General features: G+C 56.4%; 1 protein-coding gene across 1 annotated transcript in view; it reads right to left on the reverse strand.

Moving 5' to 3' along the window:
* Positions 1–3,554: 3,554 nt before the first annotated feature.
* The window catches only part of Jakmip1 (janus kinase and microtubule interacting protein 1), a 48,716-nt gene continuing 35,548 nt past the window's right edge, over positions 3,555–16,722 (reverse strand). The window contains exons 7-13 of the mRNA XM_048363934.1: positions 16,523–16,663; positions 14,917–14,976; positions 9,798–9,926; positions 7,967–8,095; positions 6,446–6,529; positions 4,741–4,803; positions 3,555–3,955 (exon numbers count right to left, since the gene is read on the reverse strand). Of these exons, the coding sequence (XP_048219891.1) occupies positions 3,782–3,955; positions 4,741–4,803; positions 6,446–6,529; positions 7,967–8,095; positions 9,798–9,926; positions 14,917–14,976; positions 16,523–16,663 (780 nt within the window). The 3' untranslated portion in view covers positions 3,555–3,781. The remainder of the gene's footprint in view (positions 3,956–4,740; positions 4,804–6,445; positions 6,530–7,966; positions 8,096–9,797; positions 9,927–14,916; positions 14,977–16,522; positions 16,664–16,722) is intronic.

The following is a 16,722-nucleotide window of genomic DNA, read 5'->3' on the forward strand; positions in this document are numbered from 1 at the left end:
TGGTGCTGGGTGCCGGGACAAGATGTGAGCAGAGGAATGCCGCTGAATCTACCTTTTCACACAGAGCAAGCACAGTTCCGGCTTGGATTATTGCAACCTGTTCTTCATTCCTCAAATTCTAAAACACAAGAAACGAGCAAGGGCGGTTTATACCGGATCCCAGTGAGCGCCAAGCTCCTCTCTGAGCTGTACCCCAAGGATGGGCCCCCACTGATGCCAGGCAGACAGTACTTGTCCTTGGGTTGGGGACGGTCATATGGTGGCACTAAGGATTTGAGAAATCGGGCTTCATTTACGCCAATCTTAGGAAGGCAAAAATATCCTTTTCACACATCACTCATCTGGAGTGACTTCGCCTTCCTTCTGGATATTCTTAGATTTATTTATTTTTTGTCCCCATTACTCACAGGCTATTAGGACCACCTCACCTCCGAACCCCCAGCCTGCCAAATGCAGACCCAACCACCCACCTAGGAACACGGCCATACAAAAGCCTTACATTGTTACTTCTTCATTCTCTGAACTCAGAGAGAAATTAAAAAAACAAGAACAGAAGTCACACAGAACAGACCCGGATCAAAACGACAACACGAAACCAGAAACCGATCGTTCATAGTTACCCCGTTATCGCCAAGGATATCTAATTTCTTCATAAGTTCAGAAATATTCACATCCTGGAAGAGATTTCCAACGTTCACTTTTTTGTGAGCTGTAAAGATCATCTATACCAACTCCCAGAGCATGGTCTCCGCGTGCCTTCCCCTAGCACCTGCAGTGGGGCAGACTCGACTCCTGGCCTTTCCTTTGGGGCACAGGGAGGGAGGCTGTGAATACAGCTTATTTGCTGAGCTACACACACACACGCGCACACACACACACACGCACACACATGCACACACGCATGCACACACGCCTCTCACCTGCGGAATCATGGGAATCTACACACTGCCCACAGGCGCCCTGAGCCCATGGCAACCCTGGCTGGCATAATCATCTCCACAGCCACCATCTGCAAGGCCCATCCTGAACGCTGGACACTGCCCAAACCCTTTCTAATTCATGGTCATTTTGGCTCCCCAGGTGAGAGCAGCCACTTGGGCGCGAATTCGTGGCCAAGAGACCGAGCATGCTGAGGCTCTAGGTCATCTGAGCCTGGCAAGAGCCAGGACGGCTAGGCTCTGCTTCCCTTTGTGTGGGTAAACAGCCAGTGACATGGGGTCACGACGTGTTCCACACAGAGTGGACCCCAAGGGGCATCTAATCATGGCTGAGTCTGCCCCTGGTCCCAGGATACAATCCCCCACTGGCCTGCAGCCTGCTCAACAAGCCCTTGGCGGGTGGTGGGGTCAGAGGGCACCCCCCAAGCACGCTACCTTCACTCCTTCCTGGTGGCAGAACAGCTGGAGGGCGCTGCTGTGGCTCTCGGGGAAGGTGGTGATTTGGAGGTTAAAGGCTGGCGACCTCCGCTCTCTCTCCTGGGGAAAAGATTCGGTTTAAAGATAGAACTTGAGTGCACCGTTAACCCCTTGACACTTTCCCCTGTTATCAGCAAAAAACAAACACAAACCCCCACAATGCACTGGCGCTGGCCAAGGCGTAACTACACGACCTCCCGATCCGCGGCCGTGATGACGACGCCCTCGTGCCTGTCCAGGGCCGGAGGCCCACTGAGGCAGGAAGAAATGGTTAACAGGGTCTCCAAGGTTGTCTGTGTGCATGATGAAGACCCATTACCAAATTTGGAAAGACAAAAACAAAACCCAATGACATCAAATTCCGCCGGAGAACAGAAGCCACCAGCTGTGCCAGCCAGGAACACCAAGCCCCGTTTGACCCACAGGCAACTCCACGAGGCAGGTGCCATTGCTGTTTGTACAGAGGACCAGGAAGGCCGGGCCAGGCCAGCCTCCACCCTTTCTATCCTCTATTACCTGCTGCTCAGATTTGGGGACTTTGAACCTCACTTATCAAATGATCATTCTACTTGTCCTAGATTTCTCCTTGTATCAATGGCCAACGAGAAGCGTTTTCCAGAAGAGGCGCTCAGGAACCCTCTCCCAGCTGACTGGGCAGGGGGATGAAGCCCACCCAGGGGTCTGACTGCCTTCCCGCAGAGCTGGCTTGAAGCCCATGACCCTGGCAGACAGATTTGTGACGACCCCTGGCAAAGACCCTTGCCAACTGTGCCTCAAATCAAGCTGTTTTGATTTTATGGAATTACACTGTGGTCAAAATGGCTTGCCTTGGGGCACTGCAGCAGAATCTGGCTTTGGAACCAATGGGCTGCCTTAATAGTTCAACTAAAGGAAGTAACCAAGGAGAGGGTGAATTTACAAGACAGCCTTCATTGGCTGGTCTGCAGAAGGCTGGAGGAAAGAAGAGGTGGCTATTATGTAGGTGGACTTCCCGCAAGGCCCAGTCTAGCTAATCAATCTACACAGGATACAGTCTTATGAGGAGGATAAAACTCAAGGTTTGCCTCTGCACATGCCTTCCCACCAGTCATGCTTATTTAATAATGTTTCCATGGGAGAGGCAACCCAGGAAGCTCACATTTCCTATGAACAAGACAGAAAACTGGCCTCCAATGGCTCTGATGCCAGGGGAGTCATTGACCAAGCAGTGTTTGTGGGGTTCTCTAGAGAAAGGCCCATCTATCACGGCGACGGGTGGAAGGTTTCCTAAGGGGCAGAGGTGCTGACCTCACATGACTTCAAATGAAGTACTAAGAGCCGGGTGACATGGCGACACTTGGAATGGCTCCCTGCCATAGGACAAAGCTAACACAGACAGAGCTTGAACTCAAGCAGGAAGGGCAAAGAAAATCAGAGAAGCCACAGACAGGTGAAGGTGCTTACTTCCACCCAGGGGGACACACATGCAAAGGTGTCAGCTGAGAGAGCAGAGCTGTGTCACAGAGCCTACAGAAGCAGCTCATCACAAATCTAAGCGATGTCTACTACGCAGATGACTTTAAAACAGAAACAGAAAGGGGGTTTTGAAGTATCATGAGAGCAAGCGATACAGTAACACGCCCAGGCAAGACTTGAGTCAGAAACAACGTGACCATTGGTATTCTCTGAGTTCCACTCTGTGCCCTGTGCGAGTTCCTGGAGGAAGTGAGCAGCATCCAATCTCCCTCCAGTATTTCTGAGTTGCATTTTGATAAATAATAATTCCTTTAGTCCAAATCGCTGCGGTGCCCTACTTTGTAGTTACTGGATTAACAGGCTTTGCACAATTTAACTAGGTTTCTTTACTATCTATATACAAGTACACCCTTCCACCCTGGCCTCCACTTACCTGGTGTTTACCTTGGCAAATAGAAAACAAGCTCAAACTGGTATTAAACACATTTAGAGAGTCAACAGCTGACTGGGGGCAGACCTTGCTGTTTCAAAAGGTGAGATTTGCCACATGCAAGTTCACTTAAAAAGGTGTGTGATTAATTGCATCGGTGCCTCTGTCTGCGTGTACAGAATGCACACCTCTTGGCTATGCATGCGAGAGAAGTAGTTATGGAAATGAAACACAAATAAAAAAGGCAAAATATTGCAAAAACAAATTATTTTATTAAGTGCAAAACAAGCCGTAGGCAATAAATATATTAGCTCTGGTACAGGTCCACAGACGTCGCGAGCCTCCTCTCCAGAACACGTTAAGGCAGTGAAATTATTCTGAACATACAGATTAAAAAAAAAAAAGAGGAAGAGGAGGAGGAGGAAGGAAGGAGAGAAACGGTAACACGTCCCTTCACACATGCTTGGAAGCGGCAGGGAGCTTACATGAATTTCAGTTTGGGCTCAAAGAGAATGTCTGCTCCATGGGAGAGCTTACAACACAGAGAGTCTCTTACTTCGAGTTCTAGCACTCGGAATTCTAACAGCTCATTCTGGTCCTTTGCGTCTTGCATTTCGCTCTTCAGCTGGTTCTCCTCCATTTCCAGCCTGTAAATCTGGAGCAAAGACACCTGTGCATTAGCGGGTGGTGGAAGACGCGGGCACACACCGGGGGCCCCTGATCACGCCCCACCCCAACCGCCAACCCGCGGTGGGCGCTCAGGTCTCCCTCAGAGGCCCGTCCCTGGGCAGCAGCAACCTCGAGCGCCTGGACCAGCCTGGTGAGACCGCCTGCATCCTGGGCCCTGCAGGGGCGGGGGGACCGGTGTGTAACTGCTCTGCTAGGGCAGGCTCCCTAGCAAGCTCCTCCAAGGCGAGGGAGGCTCCCCCAGGCCTCACAAGCAAGGAGGCTTAAACCAGGGCTGATCTCCTGGCCCACCGGCATGGCCAGGAGAGGCGGAGCTACACACACCTGGGGGAGGAGTGCAGATGGGGAGCGGCCATGCACAGGGGCAGGAGGCTCACCAGCGCTGAGAATGCTGCAAAAGCCAACTGGAGCCATAAAGGCATAACTCGTAATTTACTTCAGAAATAGTTTAACCGTACACACACACCAAAAAACCAAGCTACTACTAGCCAGAGCACTGGCCCCACGCCCCAGACTTCAGAGGGGCTCAGCTCCCGGCATGAGGGCCTGCCCGGTGACAGGGCCTCTGGCATCCTCCACACAGGGCGAGGCCAGGCCTGCAGCTGTCTGGGGAGACCAGACTCTTCCCCTCACTCCCCTGCGGCTGACCCGGCCGTTCCCAGATGCCAGATGCCGGAGTCAGGCTCGGGGGCTCCTGGTCCGTGCAGCGGGCCGGACTCCAGGGGCCTCCGAGGGCTCCGGAGGGGCACCTACCTTCTCCAGGAGGTCCTGGTTCGTCCGGATCAGCAGCTGCTTCTCCTCCACCCACGTGGAGTCCTGCAGGAAACACGGGGTGAGGACTGCCACTGGAGCCAACAGCAGCCAAGTGACCAAGTCCCAGGAGGAGGCCCCAGAAATGACAGCAGCTGCCTGTGCCCCCCCTCCCTCTCCCACCCAAGGAGGAGAATGGCAGGGTTGTCATCATCCATGGCCCTCGCCTGGCCCCTCGCCTGGCCCTCCTGGACACACATTCTCTGCCACTCCCCCACTCTCCGTGGTGACTGAGCTGGTGCCTACATGGCTGGCCTGTGCTCTGTGGACTTGCCTGCCACGGTTCTTTGCCCACTCCCACTCATGCACAGTCTCCCCTGACAGAAGCTATGGGCTCCCCGGAATCAGGCCAGAACCCCAGAATGGGGAGGGCAGAAGATGAGCAGTGGGAGCAAGGACCCTCCCTTCTCCCCTTTCCTCCCCTGGATACTTAGCTGCCAAGCTGGGCCCAGGTCCCTCCCCAGGGCCAGGCCCAGTCGGTCTCCTGGCACACAAGGAAGGAGGGGAGACATGATTCTGGGAACTTGCTTCTGGGGTGCTACTCAAGCTCCCCAGGCTCAGTGCCATCACGAACATCGGAGGTCACTGGCCCTGGACTGAGCTGGAATTCTGGCCACAACCGAGGGCCCTCATCTGCTACCTGCAGTTAGTCAGCACTGTCTCTGGGCTGTGGGCTCTCTAGCCCTCTCTCAGAGCAACCCACAGCCCTGCACACAGCCGTGTGACCCTTTCCCCTGCACCCCTGCCTCACCATTCCAGGGTGATGCATTTCGGGACCTGTGGAAGGCTTTACTCCCCTCCTCAGCCTCCACTCTGCCCGGCACTGTGACCTTGAGGGCCACACAACAGGCCAGGGAACCATGCTGAATTAAGCAAACAGCCTCACCTCGAAGGGCTGAGCCAAGGCAAGTTCTGAGTAGTGACAAGATGGTACCTCTACCACTGACCAGGTCCCCAAGCAACCATGTGGAACAAATGACCACCTGTCCACAGGGCACAGGGGTCAGAGCAGGACACAAGCCTCGTCACACCCCCTGAAGGGTTTGACGTTAAGCTACTGGCGCCTTCCGTGTCTGCCACCAGGACAGCACACTTCTGACAGGCCCTGGCCGGCCACACTGACCGCTGGGCCCCCTGTGACTGCAGCCCTTGGACACCACCTCAGAGGGGCTGGTCACCCCCGCCCCGTGCCTCCCAGGCCCAGGACACCATCCACCCCACTCCGCCTCCCACTATCTAGCAGGCCCTTCATGACCAAACTCAAGTGTGAGCTTCAGGAGGCAACACGAGTGTGAGAAGCATAGGTGATGGGCTTTTCTGTGGCAAATCAAGAGTTTAGAACCTGTTCCTACAGAGCTGCCACGTACTGTGGCCTCTGCAACACTTCAGTTAGTGGTAGGCAGATTTTGACAGGCAACTCTTCAGGCTTGAGTCAAAATTTGGTTGTGACTTTGCTTTTGGAATCACCTCCTATTTTTTAACCAATCTAGTAAAGGAAAAGCCAAGCTGGAATCTGAAAATGTGCAGCAAATTATCACCTAGGTCCCGGTATTTTCTCCCTCCTCTCCCTAATGCTCTGGATACAGCTCCACCAAATGTCCCTCTGGGCACACCAGGGGCCAAAGATTCGCAGAGCACTTCCGCCCACCTGCCCCTTCTCCACCAGGAGCTTCTCCAAGTCTTCGATTTTGGCCTGGCACCTCAGCAGATCAGCCTGCAGCTGCTCTCGAGTCTGGAATGAAAAGACCGGGACGTGAGCAGGGGACCTTGTATGGTGACGGAGAAGCAGAGCAAATCCTGCAGATTGAGGGTGGGGTTCCTGCGTGGAGTGTGTCCACACTCACCCACCAGGTGGCGCTGCCAACAAGAAGGAAGGGTGGGAAGTGCCCATTCTGCACCCCCAACCTCCCAGACCAGCAGGCAAGGCCCCAGGGAGGAACCAGGCTCTCCCAAAAGGCTCTCGCCAAAAGCCACGGCACAAGCCAAGTCTGACCAAGCCATCACTCAATCACCAAGTGCTTTCCTATTTGTTTACATCAAGGCCTGAAAAACCAAAACGCTTTGGAGACCATGCAAAGCATGTAAATAGAGAAAGCCAACTGACTTTATATAAGAGAACAAGTAATTAGGGGGAGGGGGGAGGCAGGAAGACTGTGGCAAAGAGGAGGCACCCTCTGTCGCCGCCAAGAATCCGGGCGAAAGGTGCCTTGAGGAATACAAGTCTCAGGACCCCATTTTCAAGAGAAGTCAGGAGTCTGCTTTTCCCTGGGCCGCCTCTCGACTGAGTGTGGGCAACGAGGTGATATTAGAAACCAGACCCGGTTCAGCCCGGCCGTGTCCCTACTCTGACCTCTCTGGAGGCCTCAGTCCCCATCACTCCTGCCCCACCCCCCTTCCCCGGCAGTGGCTCTTCTCCTCTGCCACCTGCCGCCGGAGTTCTGCAGTGTGCAGCCACGGCACACCTTACCACCCTCCATGTCCATCCCACATGGCCTCTGAGCACCGCGGCCTGGCCTCAGCCCCCAGCTGTCGGGGACCGCCTGCCATCTTTGGTCTAAGTTACCTTTAGGAGGTAGGGCTGACGCCCTTACCTCAGGGGGCACTGGGAACAGAACAGGTGGTGTGGACAGCGCTGGGTGCCCCTTGCACTTTCAAAAGGGCAAGAAAATCCAGGTCTCTGTGCCATCAAGGGCAGGAAGGGCCAGAGGGAGGAAGTTTGGGAAAGACAGAGCTCAGCCCCGTAGGAGAGATGTGTGGCCTGGACTGCAGTGATCAGTGGGCCCTCAGAGCCTATGAGCTGGGCACTGCCTGCGAGTCTAGCCTTCCTTCGGGATGTTCTGGGGTCCTCAGCCACAGGGCAATGGGGGCTAAAGCCTGCAAAGGTGGCCCCGTCTGCAGCCTATCACTATCTTCATACAAGTTCATACACACAGAGCATCGATGACAACTGGCAGCTGTGTACAGTACGGGCTACCCCCAGCCAGGAGGCCCCACCCCTGCCGGCAGTCCACCCACCGGCCCCACCTCCTGGACACCACGTCCACCAGCCCAGATCTGGCAGCCCTATCTCCCCCTGTCCAGGTCCAGTCCTGCTAACCTAACACGATCACCAGCCGTGCCCCCACCAGCCACGTCCCCCAACAGCCCGTTGGGAAGATGTTACACTCACCCGAGCCTCTCTCTCAGCATCCAGGGTCCCCCCCACCTGCTCCTGAAGCAGGGCGTATGCCCTCTGCAGGGCCTGGTACTCTCTGGTCAGCTGGCAGAACCTCAGGTCAGCCTCTTCTCTGGTTGTGGTCTTAACGTAACGGAGAAGGAAAGCGTGATTAGCACATTTTCCACAGCTGCACCCCTTTGGGAGCTTGGGCCCTCCGTAAGGAAGATAGAACCTGAAGGCCCTCCTCCCACCTTCATGTCTCCTGGGAGTTTCTTCTGCAGAGAGAGGGCACAGGCATGCCAATACAGAAAGATGGCCACCAGAGCCTTGTTTAGAGAAGTGGGGGACCAAACACCACAGAAACGACCGTCCTGAAATCCTATTAAGCACAGTACTTGTGTCCACGTGAGGCACCCATCCCCCACAGACACAAGAGAGAAATTCCAGGGGCTAGGAATATGGCCTAGCTGTAGAGTGCTTGCCTCATGTACATGAAGCCCTGGGTTCTATTCCACAAATACAGAAAAAGCTGGAAGTGGCGCTGTGGCTCAAGTGGTAGAGTGCTAGCCTTGAGCAAAAAGAAGCCAGGGACAGTGCTCAGGAGCCAAGTTTAAGCCCCAGGACTGGCAAAAAAAAAAAAAAAAAAAAAAAAAAAAAGCAAAGAGAAATTCCAGAAGTTGTCCATGGCCTCTCAGTGGCCGGGGCCTGGCTGGTCCTACTCAGGTTAACCTGATGAAATGTAAGAGCAAGACTCCCTGTTGGAGGGAGCAGAGGCCCAGGGCTGAGAACAAAGCTCCGCGCAGACACCAGGCCGGACGCTCGGCGACCCCTGCAGCTGGCTTCCAGGCTCCGGCAGGCGGGCTAGCAGGGAGGACGGTGTGTCGTCCTCCCACAGGAGAGGGATGTCCAGGGGACCATGGCGTTCCCCAGAGTTTTAACAAAAGTGGCAAAGCATGCCATGTTTTCCTACAGACATGCAGACCCTGGAAGAAGGGAGCCAGAAGCCATTCTAGAAGGTGCCTCAGGAAGGGCTGACCGGAGGAGGAAAAGCCTGCCCGGTGGGTGTGGCTAGCAGCTGCCCAGTGTGGGATGGGAGGGGCCGGGAAGGGCCGCATCCACGCCCAGCCCAGAGAGCTGCAGAGCTCCCTAGTAAGGGAGCTGTAGAGAACAGCCCAGAGCCGGCCCGAGGCCCTCCCCCTCTGCATCCGGCCACACCCTCCTTCCCCAAGCCCCACCCTGGGATCGGGAAAGCCCCCGGGGGTGCAGGGAGGAAAGTGAGAAGGGCCGAGGTGGGAAGCAGCCGCCCAGCTGGCACAGAGCGGGAAAGCTGTGCTGGGAAAGTGAGCACTTTTTAGGTGACTATGCCTAGGGCCCGCTGGAAGTCCAGACGCCCTCAGGGCCCGCCTGACCTTCTACTGCTTTCTGGAAGGCACTCAGAGGGAGGAGGAAGGAGGAGCCCCATGCAGCCCCGCACACCCGGCACAGCACAGTGGGCAGGGCAGGGCAGGGCAGCCCCCGGGGGGCAGTGGGACCTTGGGGGGCTCACACCTGCTTCTGCACTTAGGGTAGCTTAGATTTTCTCCTAAAACCGCCAAGACAACTAGGTGGCGCGTGCGCCCGTGTGTGTACAGGGACCAGGGAGGGTGATGCAGCAGTGATGTCAGCCCTGGGCTGTGCCACAGGTTTCTCGGGTGAGAACAGGAAGGCCTCTGGGGGGGAAGAGGGGGCTCATGCGTGTCGGTGGGCTACCTGCGTTCGGCCCCAGGGCTTTGGGAATGCACACTGGGGTGGCCACTGGGTGGGGGGTGGGGGGCGGGCCCTGCACCCGCCACGGCTTGCTTACATCGTCCAGGTCCTCCTCGGGCGTGGCCGGGGTCCTGTCCGTCCTGTCTGTGTTGTACGATGTCTCTGACAACGTTTCCGAGTCCACAGACTCCTCGTCAAATCCAAAAAATGTCTCCACAACATGCTTCTGAAAGAGGCAAAGCAGCAGGGTCTCAGGGTCGAGGGGGCTCAGGCAGCGGCCTGGGGCCCTCCCGCCACCCAGAGCAGAGGTTCCTGCCCCAGACTCGACGGCAGGCCATGTCCTGGACAGCGGGTGGGCACTGTGAGAGGGCCGAATTAGCACCCCAACCTGCTTCTCTCACCGCTCGGCCTTTCTGTTGCTCAAGGCCCCAAACCAGAGGAGCTCCTGCCTTCCCGCTCAGCCCCTGCGCCCAGCCCCTCAGGAGGAAGCCTTATTGGCTCCAACTTCAGCATCCAACGTATGGACGAACGCCATTCCACCTTGGCCCAAGCCATCCTCAACCATCTCCACTGGCCTCCCTCCTACTCGTCCCCCGGCCTGGTGGCCAGGGAGGGCCCACGCCAGGGTGCATGGGGTCCGCAAGGCCCTGCACGGCTGGCCTCTCCCTCCCCCCTCCTCTCTCCTCTGCAGTGACCGCCGGGCCTTGGCACTGCTCAGACAGTATTCCCCCAGAATCCACAGGGCTCCCCCTCTCACTCCCCTTGGGTCTTTGCACAAAGGCAGCCAGATCAAAAGGCTTCCACATCCCCATGACCACCCCAGCCCAGCCTCCTCCCTTCCTCCTCCTCACTCCTCGACTTCCCCTCTAGAGTGGAAAGCTCCGTGAGGGCTGGGATTTGGGGGGTCTCCTGTCCCCCCCTGTAGCCCATAGCCCCTCACAGGAAAAAAAAAAACAAAACACTGCTTGTGAAGTGAGTCTACCCGCAGGTGTCTGATAACAAACACAAACCAAACTACCAGGAGTGTCGGGTCCACCACTACCCAACCACCCTCCAACGTAAAGCACACCTGACTAGGGGGGCCGGAAGCCTGCCCCCACCCCCGTCCCTACACAGCCGCAGACTGACGGCGATGGTGACCCCACAGGACACCGACGCCGACCTCCAGGCTCCGGGTCACCTCCCCCCAACTCCAGGCCCCCCGCGGGGCCAGCCTTGTTTCTCACACGCACTGCTGACTGCCCGGCCTCTGGGGACGGCCCTGTGTTTGCTGGGCTGCCTGGCGCCCTGGGCAGGGCGGGCTGTGGGACACTGGGGTGAGGCCCCGGGAAACATCTGGATCACACATTCCAGGCAATCCAGACATCAGCCACGTGTCAGCACAGACTACAGGGGGCTCAGGGAGCCTCCGAAGCCCCAGGGGACTGCCAGCCAAGTACTCACTATGGAGCCCGGACAGATGGCGGGGGTAAAGGCAGATGCGGGCTGCTTGAGCTGAAAGCTGACCTGCCTCTGTACACAGCCCACCCACAGCCAGGCAGGGCCTTGGGCAGCGTCCTGGGGGGAGGGGACACAGAGCCCAAGACCACTGAGACCCACGCGGCGTGGACAGAAGCAGGAAGCCACTTGCACCACTTGGAGGCAGAAACCTGACACAAAAGTGCTGTACCCTTCGGCAACGAGGAGGAAGCCGGGCTGCGCAGCCAGCACCAGTCCACGCGGGGAGGAACTGTGAACGCCGGGCCGGGTCAGGGTGTCCCCCGGGTGACTGCACACTAGCAAATCCTACCTGTAACGCGCCCGCCTGTGCTCTCCTAACACAACAGAAAAGCCCTCTTCCTGTTCGACGCGAACACAGTGGTCATCTTCTTGTAAGATGAGGCAATTTTGTCACACACACACCCCCTCCATGGAGTCAGCCTCAACCTGCCACCTCTCTTCTGGGTTCCCTAGCAACTCGTAAGAATTGCCAGGAAGGTGCAGCAACTTCTGAGCCCTGCTGGGAACTCTCAGTGACCCTCAAAGAACAAGGACCCCCACCTTTCCTCCCCCCCCCCCGCGCTCCCCCATCCACAGCCAGCCTTGTACCTTCATGCTTATAGGTCATCTCCTGGCAGCCAGAGAAGTAGAGGCACACGAGGGTGCAGAGGCACAGGAAGAAAGAGAAGTAGAGCACGAACAGGATGTACTCCATGACGTGTCCGCCGCACGCAGCTCCGCTATCTGGTGGCGGCCATCCTCCGCCTCTGTAGTCCCCGGTCCCCACGAAGCACTGACCCTCCCCGAAAGCCTTTTCCTGTCCCCTCACGCCCGCCCCCCGTCACCAGGGCTTCCTGAGAATTCATTGGCTGCTGAGGCCTGAGGACAGGGAGGCCCCAAAGGCGCCCTCCTGGTAACGGATGCTGCGCTGGGACGGCGCCTAGACGCCGGTGATGTCGGCTGAGAGCGGAGAGGAGCCGGTCTCCAGGGTGGCACGCTGCGCTCCACACAGAGGACCGATTCCCAGCCAGCTGGCCCCCCGGGGACCTGCTTGGAAGGACTCAGCCTCCTGAGCCTGGAGCCGGTGTCAACAGCACGGCACAGGCCCTGGTACCCGGGGTGGTGAGGCTCCTGGGTACAGCAGTGGCAACAGTAGCTGGGAGAAAACTTTCTACTGCAGGCCCAGAGCCCCAGAGAGAGAAGGCGGCTCCAGACTCCGTGCCTGGGAAAGGTCCTGGCAGGCCCGCGCCCACCATGCACACCCGGGGTGCACGCACGCCATTCGCTCCCCTGCAATCGTTTCTACAGATAAATCACTGCTGAACAAGGGTCACCCATCCAGCAGGGTGCCCGGGCCTCTAGCCAGGCCCGCATCTGCTGGGAGAGGGTCGCCAGGCCTGACGTAAAGAGCTAAGACCCTCACCCCGGGAAAAGCACACATCTTCTCTCGTAAGAAAGCGGAGCGCCTGAGCTTTGGCAGATAGCAAAGCCACATTCAAAGATGCTGCTCTACCCAGGCAGGAGTGCCTCGTGCCTCTAATCCTGCCACTCAGGAGGGTGAGCTCTGAGGATCACGACTCGAAGCCAGCCCTTGCAGGAAATTACATGACTCTTAGCTCAAATACATCACACACACACACACACACACACACACACACACACACACAGCCAGAAGTAGAGCTGTGGCTCAAGTGGTAGAGTGCTAGCCTTGAGCAAAGGAAGGCCCAGGACTTGCACACACACAAAAAAGACACTGTTCAGCAATGGGTCCCCTGAACACTCCACTGGGAGCTTTATGGGGTGCATCATGCCAGGTATATCTGGTCAATACGACAGGCTCCATCCATTCCCTTTTGATTTTAATCTCTGGGGTGAAAATGGCACTCATTACAGGCGGCTCTACAAAACGATGCAACTCTTCCATAAAGCAGCAGGGGACGCTGGTGCCCCAGTCAGAGCCTGCTTCTCCCCCTCCCTCCTCATCCCAGACGCTCAGAATGCCATCTGTGGGAACGGCTCAGCTAAGGGATACAGCGTACTGCACAAAGGACTTTGCTCTGGTGATATTTACAGATGCAGAAAGCCCAACACTGGTAAAGGGTGGCTAAATTGTTGAACGATCAGTACATGAAATGTCCCACAGTCAAGACGTGAAATAGAGCTGGCCTCAAAAGGCCATCTGTGTGGGCAGAGACATGCTTATTACAGTATTATTCCCAGCCCTGAGGAGTTGCGGCCGCAGGACGGAAATCAAATCGATGGCCCATCTAACTCAGCACATTATGCAGCACTAAAAATTGTTATTTACAATCACAGGCATGTTACACAGGCTTAAGTGCTTAGAGTCCATCGTTAAGCAACAATTCAGGGTGTCAAAATGTCTGCTCCAGTCACGGCAGGGGGGAGGGGGTTCCTCCGAAGGCCAACAGCCAGTGCCCAGGGGAGGCACGGGGAGTTGGGGGACGAGGGGTGGAGCACTTTTTTTGCAGCTGCAAACCCAGGAAATGCCAAAGGATGCTGAGAGGGGCACAGGAGGGAGGGGACGCAGCCCTGCCAGGATCCCCATTTCAGACTGCGGGCCTCTATGACGGGGACAGAACCTCTCTGTTGGTCTAAGAGACACATTGTGTGCCACTTTGCTAAGTGAACCCTAGACTCATACTGGAAAGTATGAATGTCAGCCACCTGCTGGCTCACCTACTAACAACCAGTATTCTGGGCCTGGTTTGGCCCAGCCTCCACCATTCTCTACTGCCACCTTGACTTCAAGGCCGTATGTGCTTGGCCCTCACTGTCACAGCTGTACAGCTCTTTAACCTACAGAAGAGGAAGGCTGCTCTGTAACCTACCAGAAGAAAACACAGGCAGGAGCGTGGTTCAGTACAGAGCAGGAGACTCGTGTCATTTGCATGTGACAGATAGGTTTAAACAGGACCCAGGCATGATTCTCTTCTTTCTGTTTCCTCCCGTCTGCTCCCTTCCTCCCTGTGGCCCTGGGGGCTGGGCATCTGAGCTCATGAACTCCCACTCTCCACTACAGGACATCTGGGCGCTGTCACTGTGAGAAGGAGACCTACATGCTGCAAAAAGAATGCAGCTGTGAGCCAGGCACTGATAGCTCGCCAAGAGCAAGAGGCTCAAGGTTCTGGGCCAGCCTAGGCAGAGAAGTCTTCAAGACTCCATCTCAAAGGAACGACAGTGGCACATGCCTGTCATCCCAGCAACAAGAGGGAACCCAAAGTAGGCAGACGGCACCCCGCAGGTGCTCCCAGGGCAGGCAGCAAGACTCTGTCCTGAAACTAACCAGTGCAAGAAAGGGCTGGAGACGGGGTTCAGAGTCACTGGGACAGCCTATTAATTTCTACATTGTCCCAAACACACAGTTTTTCAGGATAGGAAATTAGCACAAGCTAGTCCAGTGTCCCGAAATCCTTCAAATATGAATATGTATGCTTTTAATTTGGGTGAACACACCCAAAGCCCAACTGTAGAATCACACCAGTAAGTTTTCATGAATGCATTACCATAACTGGGTCATGTCGCCATAATTTATGCTTCTTGGAGAGATAGGGGTAGCAGATTTTCACCATCCAACACGCACACACGTGCCTGCCCACGGGCCCCTGGTGAGCGGTTCCCTCCTCGCTCCTCCCTCCCTTTCCCGTACCTTCTCCTCCTCCCCCCTCCTAACGCCGGCTGACCCCACAGCGCTGTGGCGTGGCACCACGCAGGCTCACCTTGGGCGGCTTCAAGCTTTTCCCTCGATGCCTCTTGGAACGCAGCAACCGCTCTCTCTCCTGAGAGACAAAACACAAGTGCACCCGTTATGACTGCCAGGCCATGGCTGGCTCTCAGGGGGCGCTCCCTGCCTGCTGGGCCCGGCTCGGGCTGGTCGAGGCCCACAGGGCTGAGCCCTCTACACCAGGCCCCGTCCCATCCCACGCAAGCCTGACTTCTGTGGGGGTCCAGTGACCGCCCACCCCAAGCAGATGGAAAACCTGTTGGCACAGCAGCGGCATGTGGGGACCACTGCAGCCTTCACCATGGGGGCCAATCCCCTGCAGCCTCCTCGGGGTCAGGTGACTGCTTTATTTCCCTGGTCCTGGTTCTTTGTCACAGGGGATGGACGCTGCCCCAAGAAAGAGACAGGAAGCCGGGGCCGCTGGTGGTAGAAAGGGCTCCTGTGGGACAGGGACAGCAGGACGGCACTGGCTCAGGCAGAACGGGCCGCCCCTCCCGGCACATGCCTCTCTGGTCCAGCAGGACACACCTGTGCACAGCCCCGGCCTCCGGCCCACCGAGCTCCTCTACTTTCCCTAGTCTTGGCTCAGTTTCTTCATCTTTCTAATCAGCACTTCGTGGGAGGCATTTTTTCACCCTAAGATGCACCTTTGGTGTATTGAGGTAAAGAAAGATGTCTGCACAGATAGGTGGGTGGGTGGAAGATGGATGGATGGATGGATGGAGGATGGATGGAAGCAGGTGGGAAGGAAGGACTGAAAGGGACAGTCAGCAGAGTGAGCAAGGCAGTTCTGGCCAAATCCTTTCCTAGAATTCTGATCTCTGTCTACTTACTCTTCGAAAAACCCATGAAGGGCCCTCACCAGCCTCTGTGGCAAGCAGAAGGCATTCTGCGTCTAAATCCAGCTCCGGCTCCCAGCAAGGGTGCCCCACCCCTCCAACAGGTCTACTTCCTGCTTCCCCTTCAAATGTCTACACCCCAACTGTCATGAAACACCACACAGGGTCTGGGTGTGCAGACTCAAGTTCATGATTCCTTGGTTGTGAACTGGGTGTGGCTCATGGTATTTTGTGCCTGTCTAGCAAGTACAAGGCCCTGGGTTCAAACCCAAGGAAGAAAGGGAAGAAGACAGGAAAAGAGGGACAGAGGGGGAGAGAGAGGGAAGGGGAAAGGGAGGGAATAATTCAAATTCATTCTTGAAACTGCAAAATTAACAAATAAAAATAAATGAATAAACTACAAGGTCAGTTGTAGGGCAGCTTGGGGAACATAGCACAATTGTCTGCCTGAAAAACTTAATTAACTAATCAGTCAGAAAGTCAGGAATTCAAAGACTTCTCAGGGACAAATCAGGCTGGGTTTTCTTAAAACCCTGGCATCTCTTAACCACAGCCCACAGGGAGACAATTGGAGGGGGAGGAGTTGCCATGGAAACCGTTCCCAGGTAGTCACGGTCTCATTCCACGCTGCACCAAGCTGATGTGGGCACTGCAGGGAACGGGAGCAGGGCTGGAAGCTCTGATCCGGCTTGGACTCCACGCCCTTCTCCCAACCCAGCCAGGCGCCCACAAACCAGCGAGAGGGGCCCGGCACCCCCGTACCAGTGAGAGGTCATCGATGACGTGCTGCTGCTCCAGCACCTGCAGCCTCAGGAAGGCGATCTCCTGCTCGTCCCTGGTCAGGCTGAGGTCGTCCAGCGATGTGTGGCGCCTCAGCGAGCTCTGGGCAGACAGCTTCTCCTTCTGCAGGGCGGGTGGGCGGGAGGGTCAGCTGTGCCACTGGGGACAGGGCTGGAGTACGG

This window comes from Perognathus longimembris, chromosome 16 (assembly GCF_023159225.1).
Source record: "Perognathus longimembris pacificus isolate PPM17 chromosome 16, ASM2315922v1, whole genome shotgun sequence".
Taxonomy (NCBI): Eukaryota; Metazoa; Chordata; class Mammalia; order Rodentia; family Heteromyidae; genus Perognathus; species Perognathus longimembris.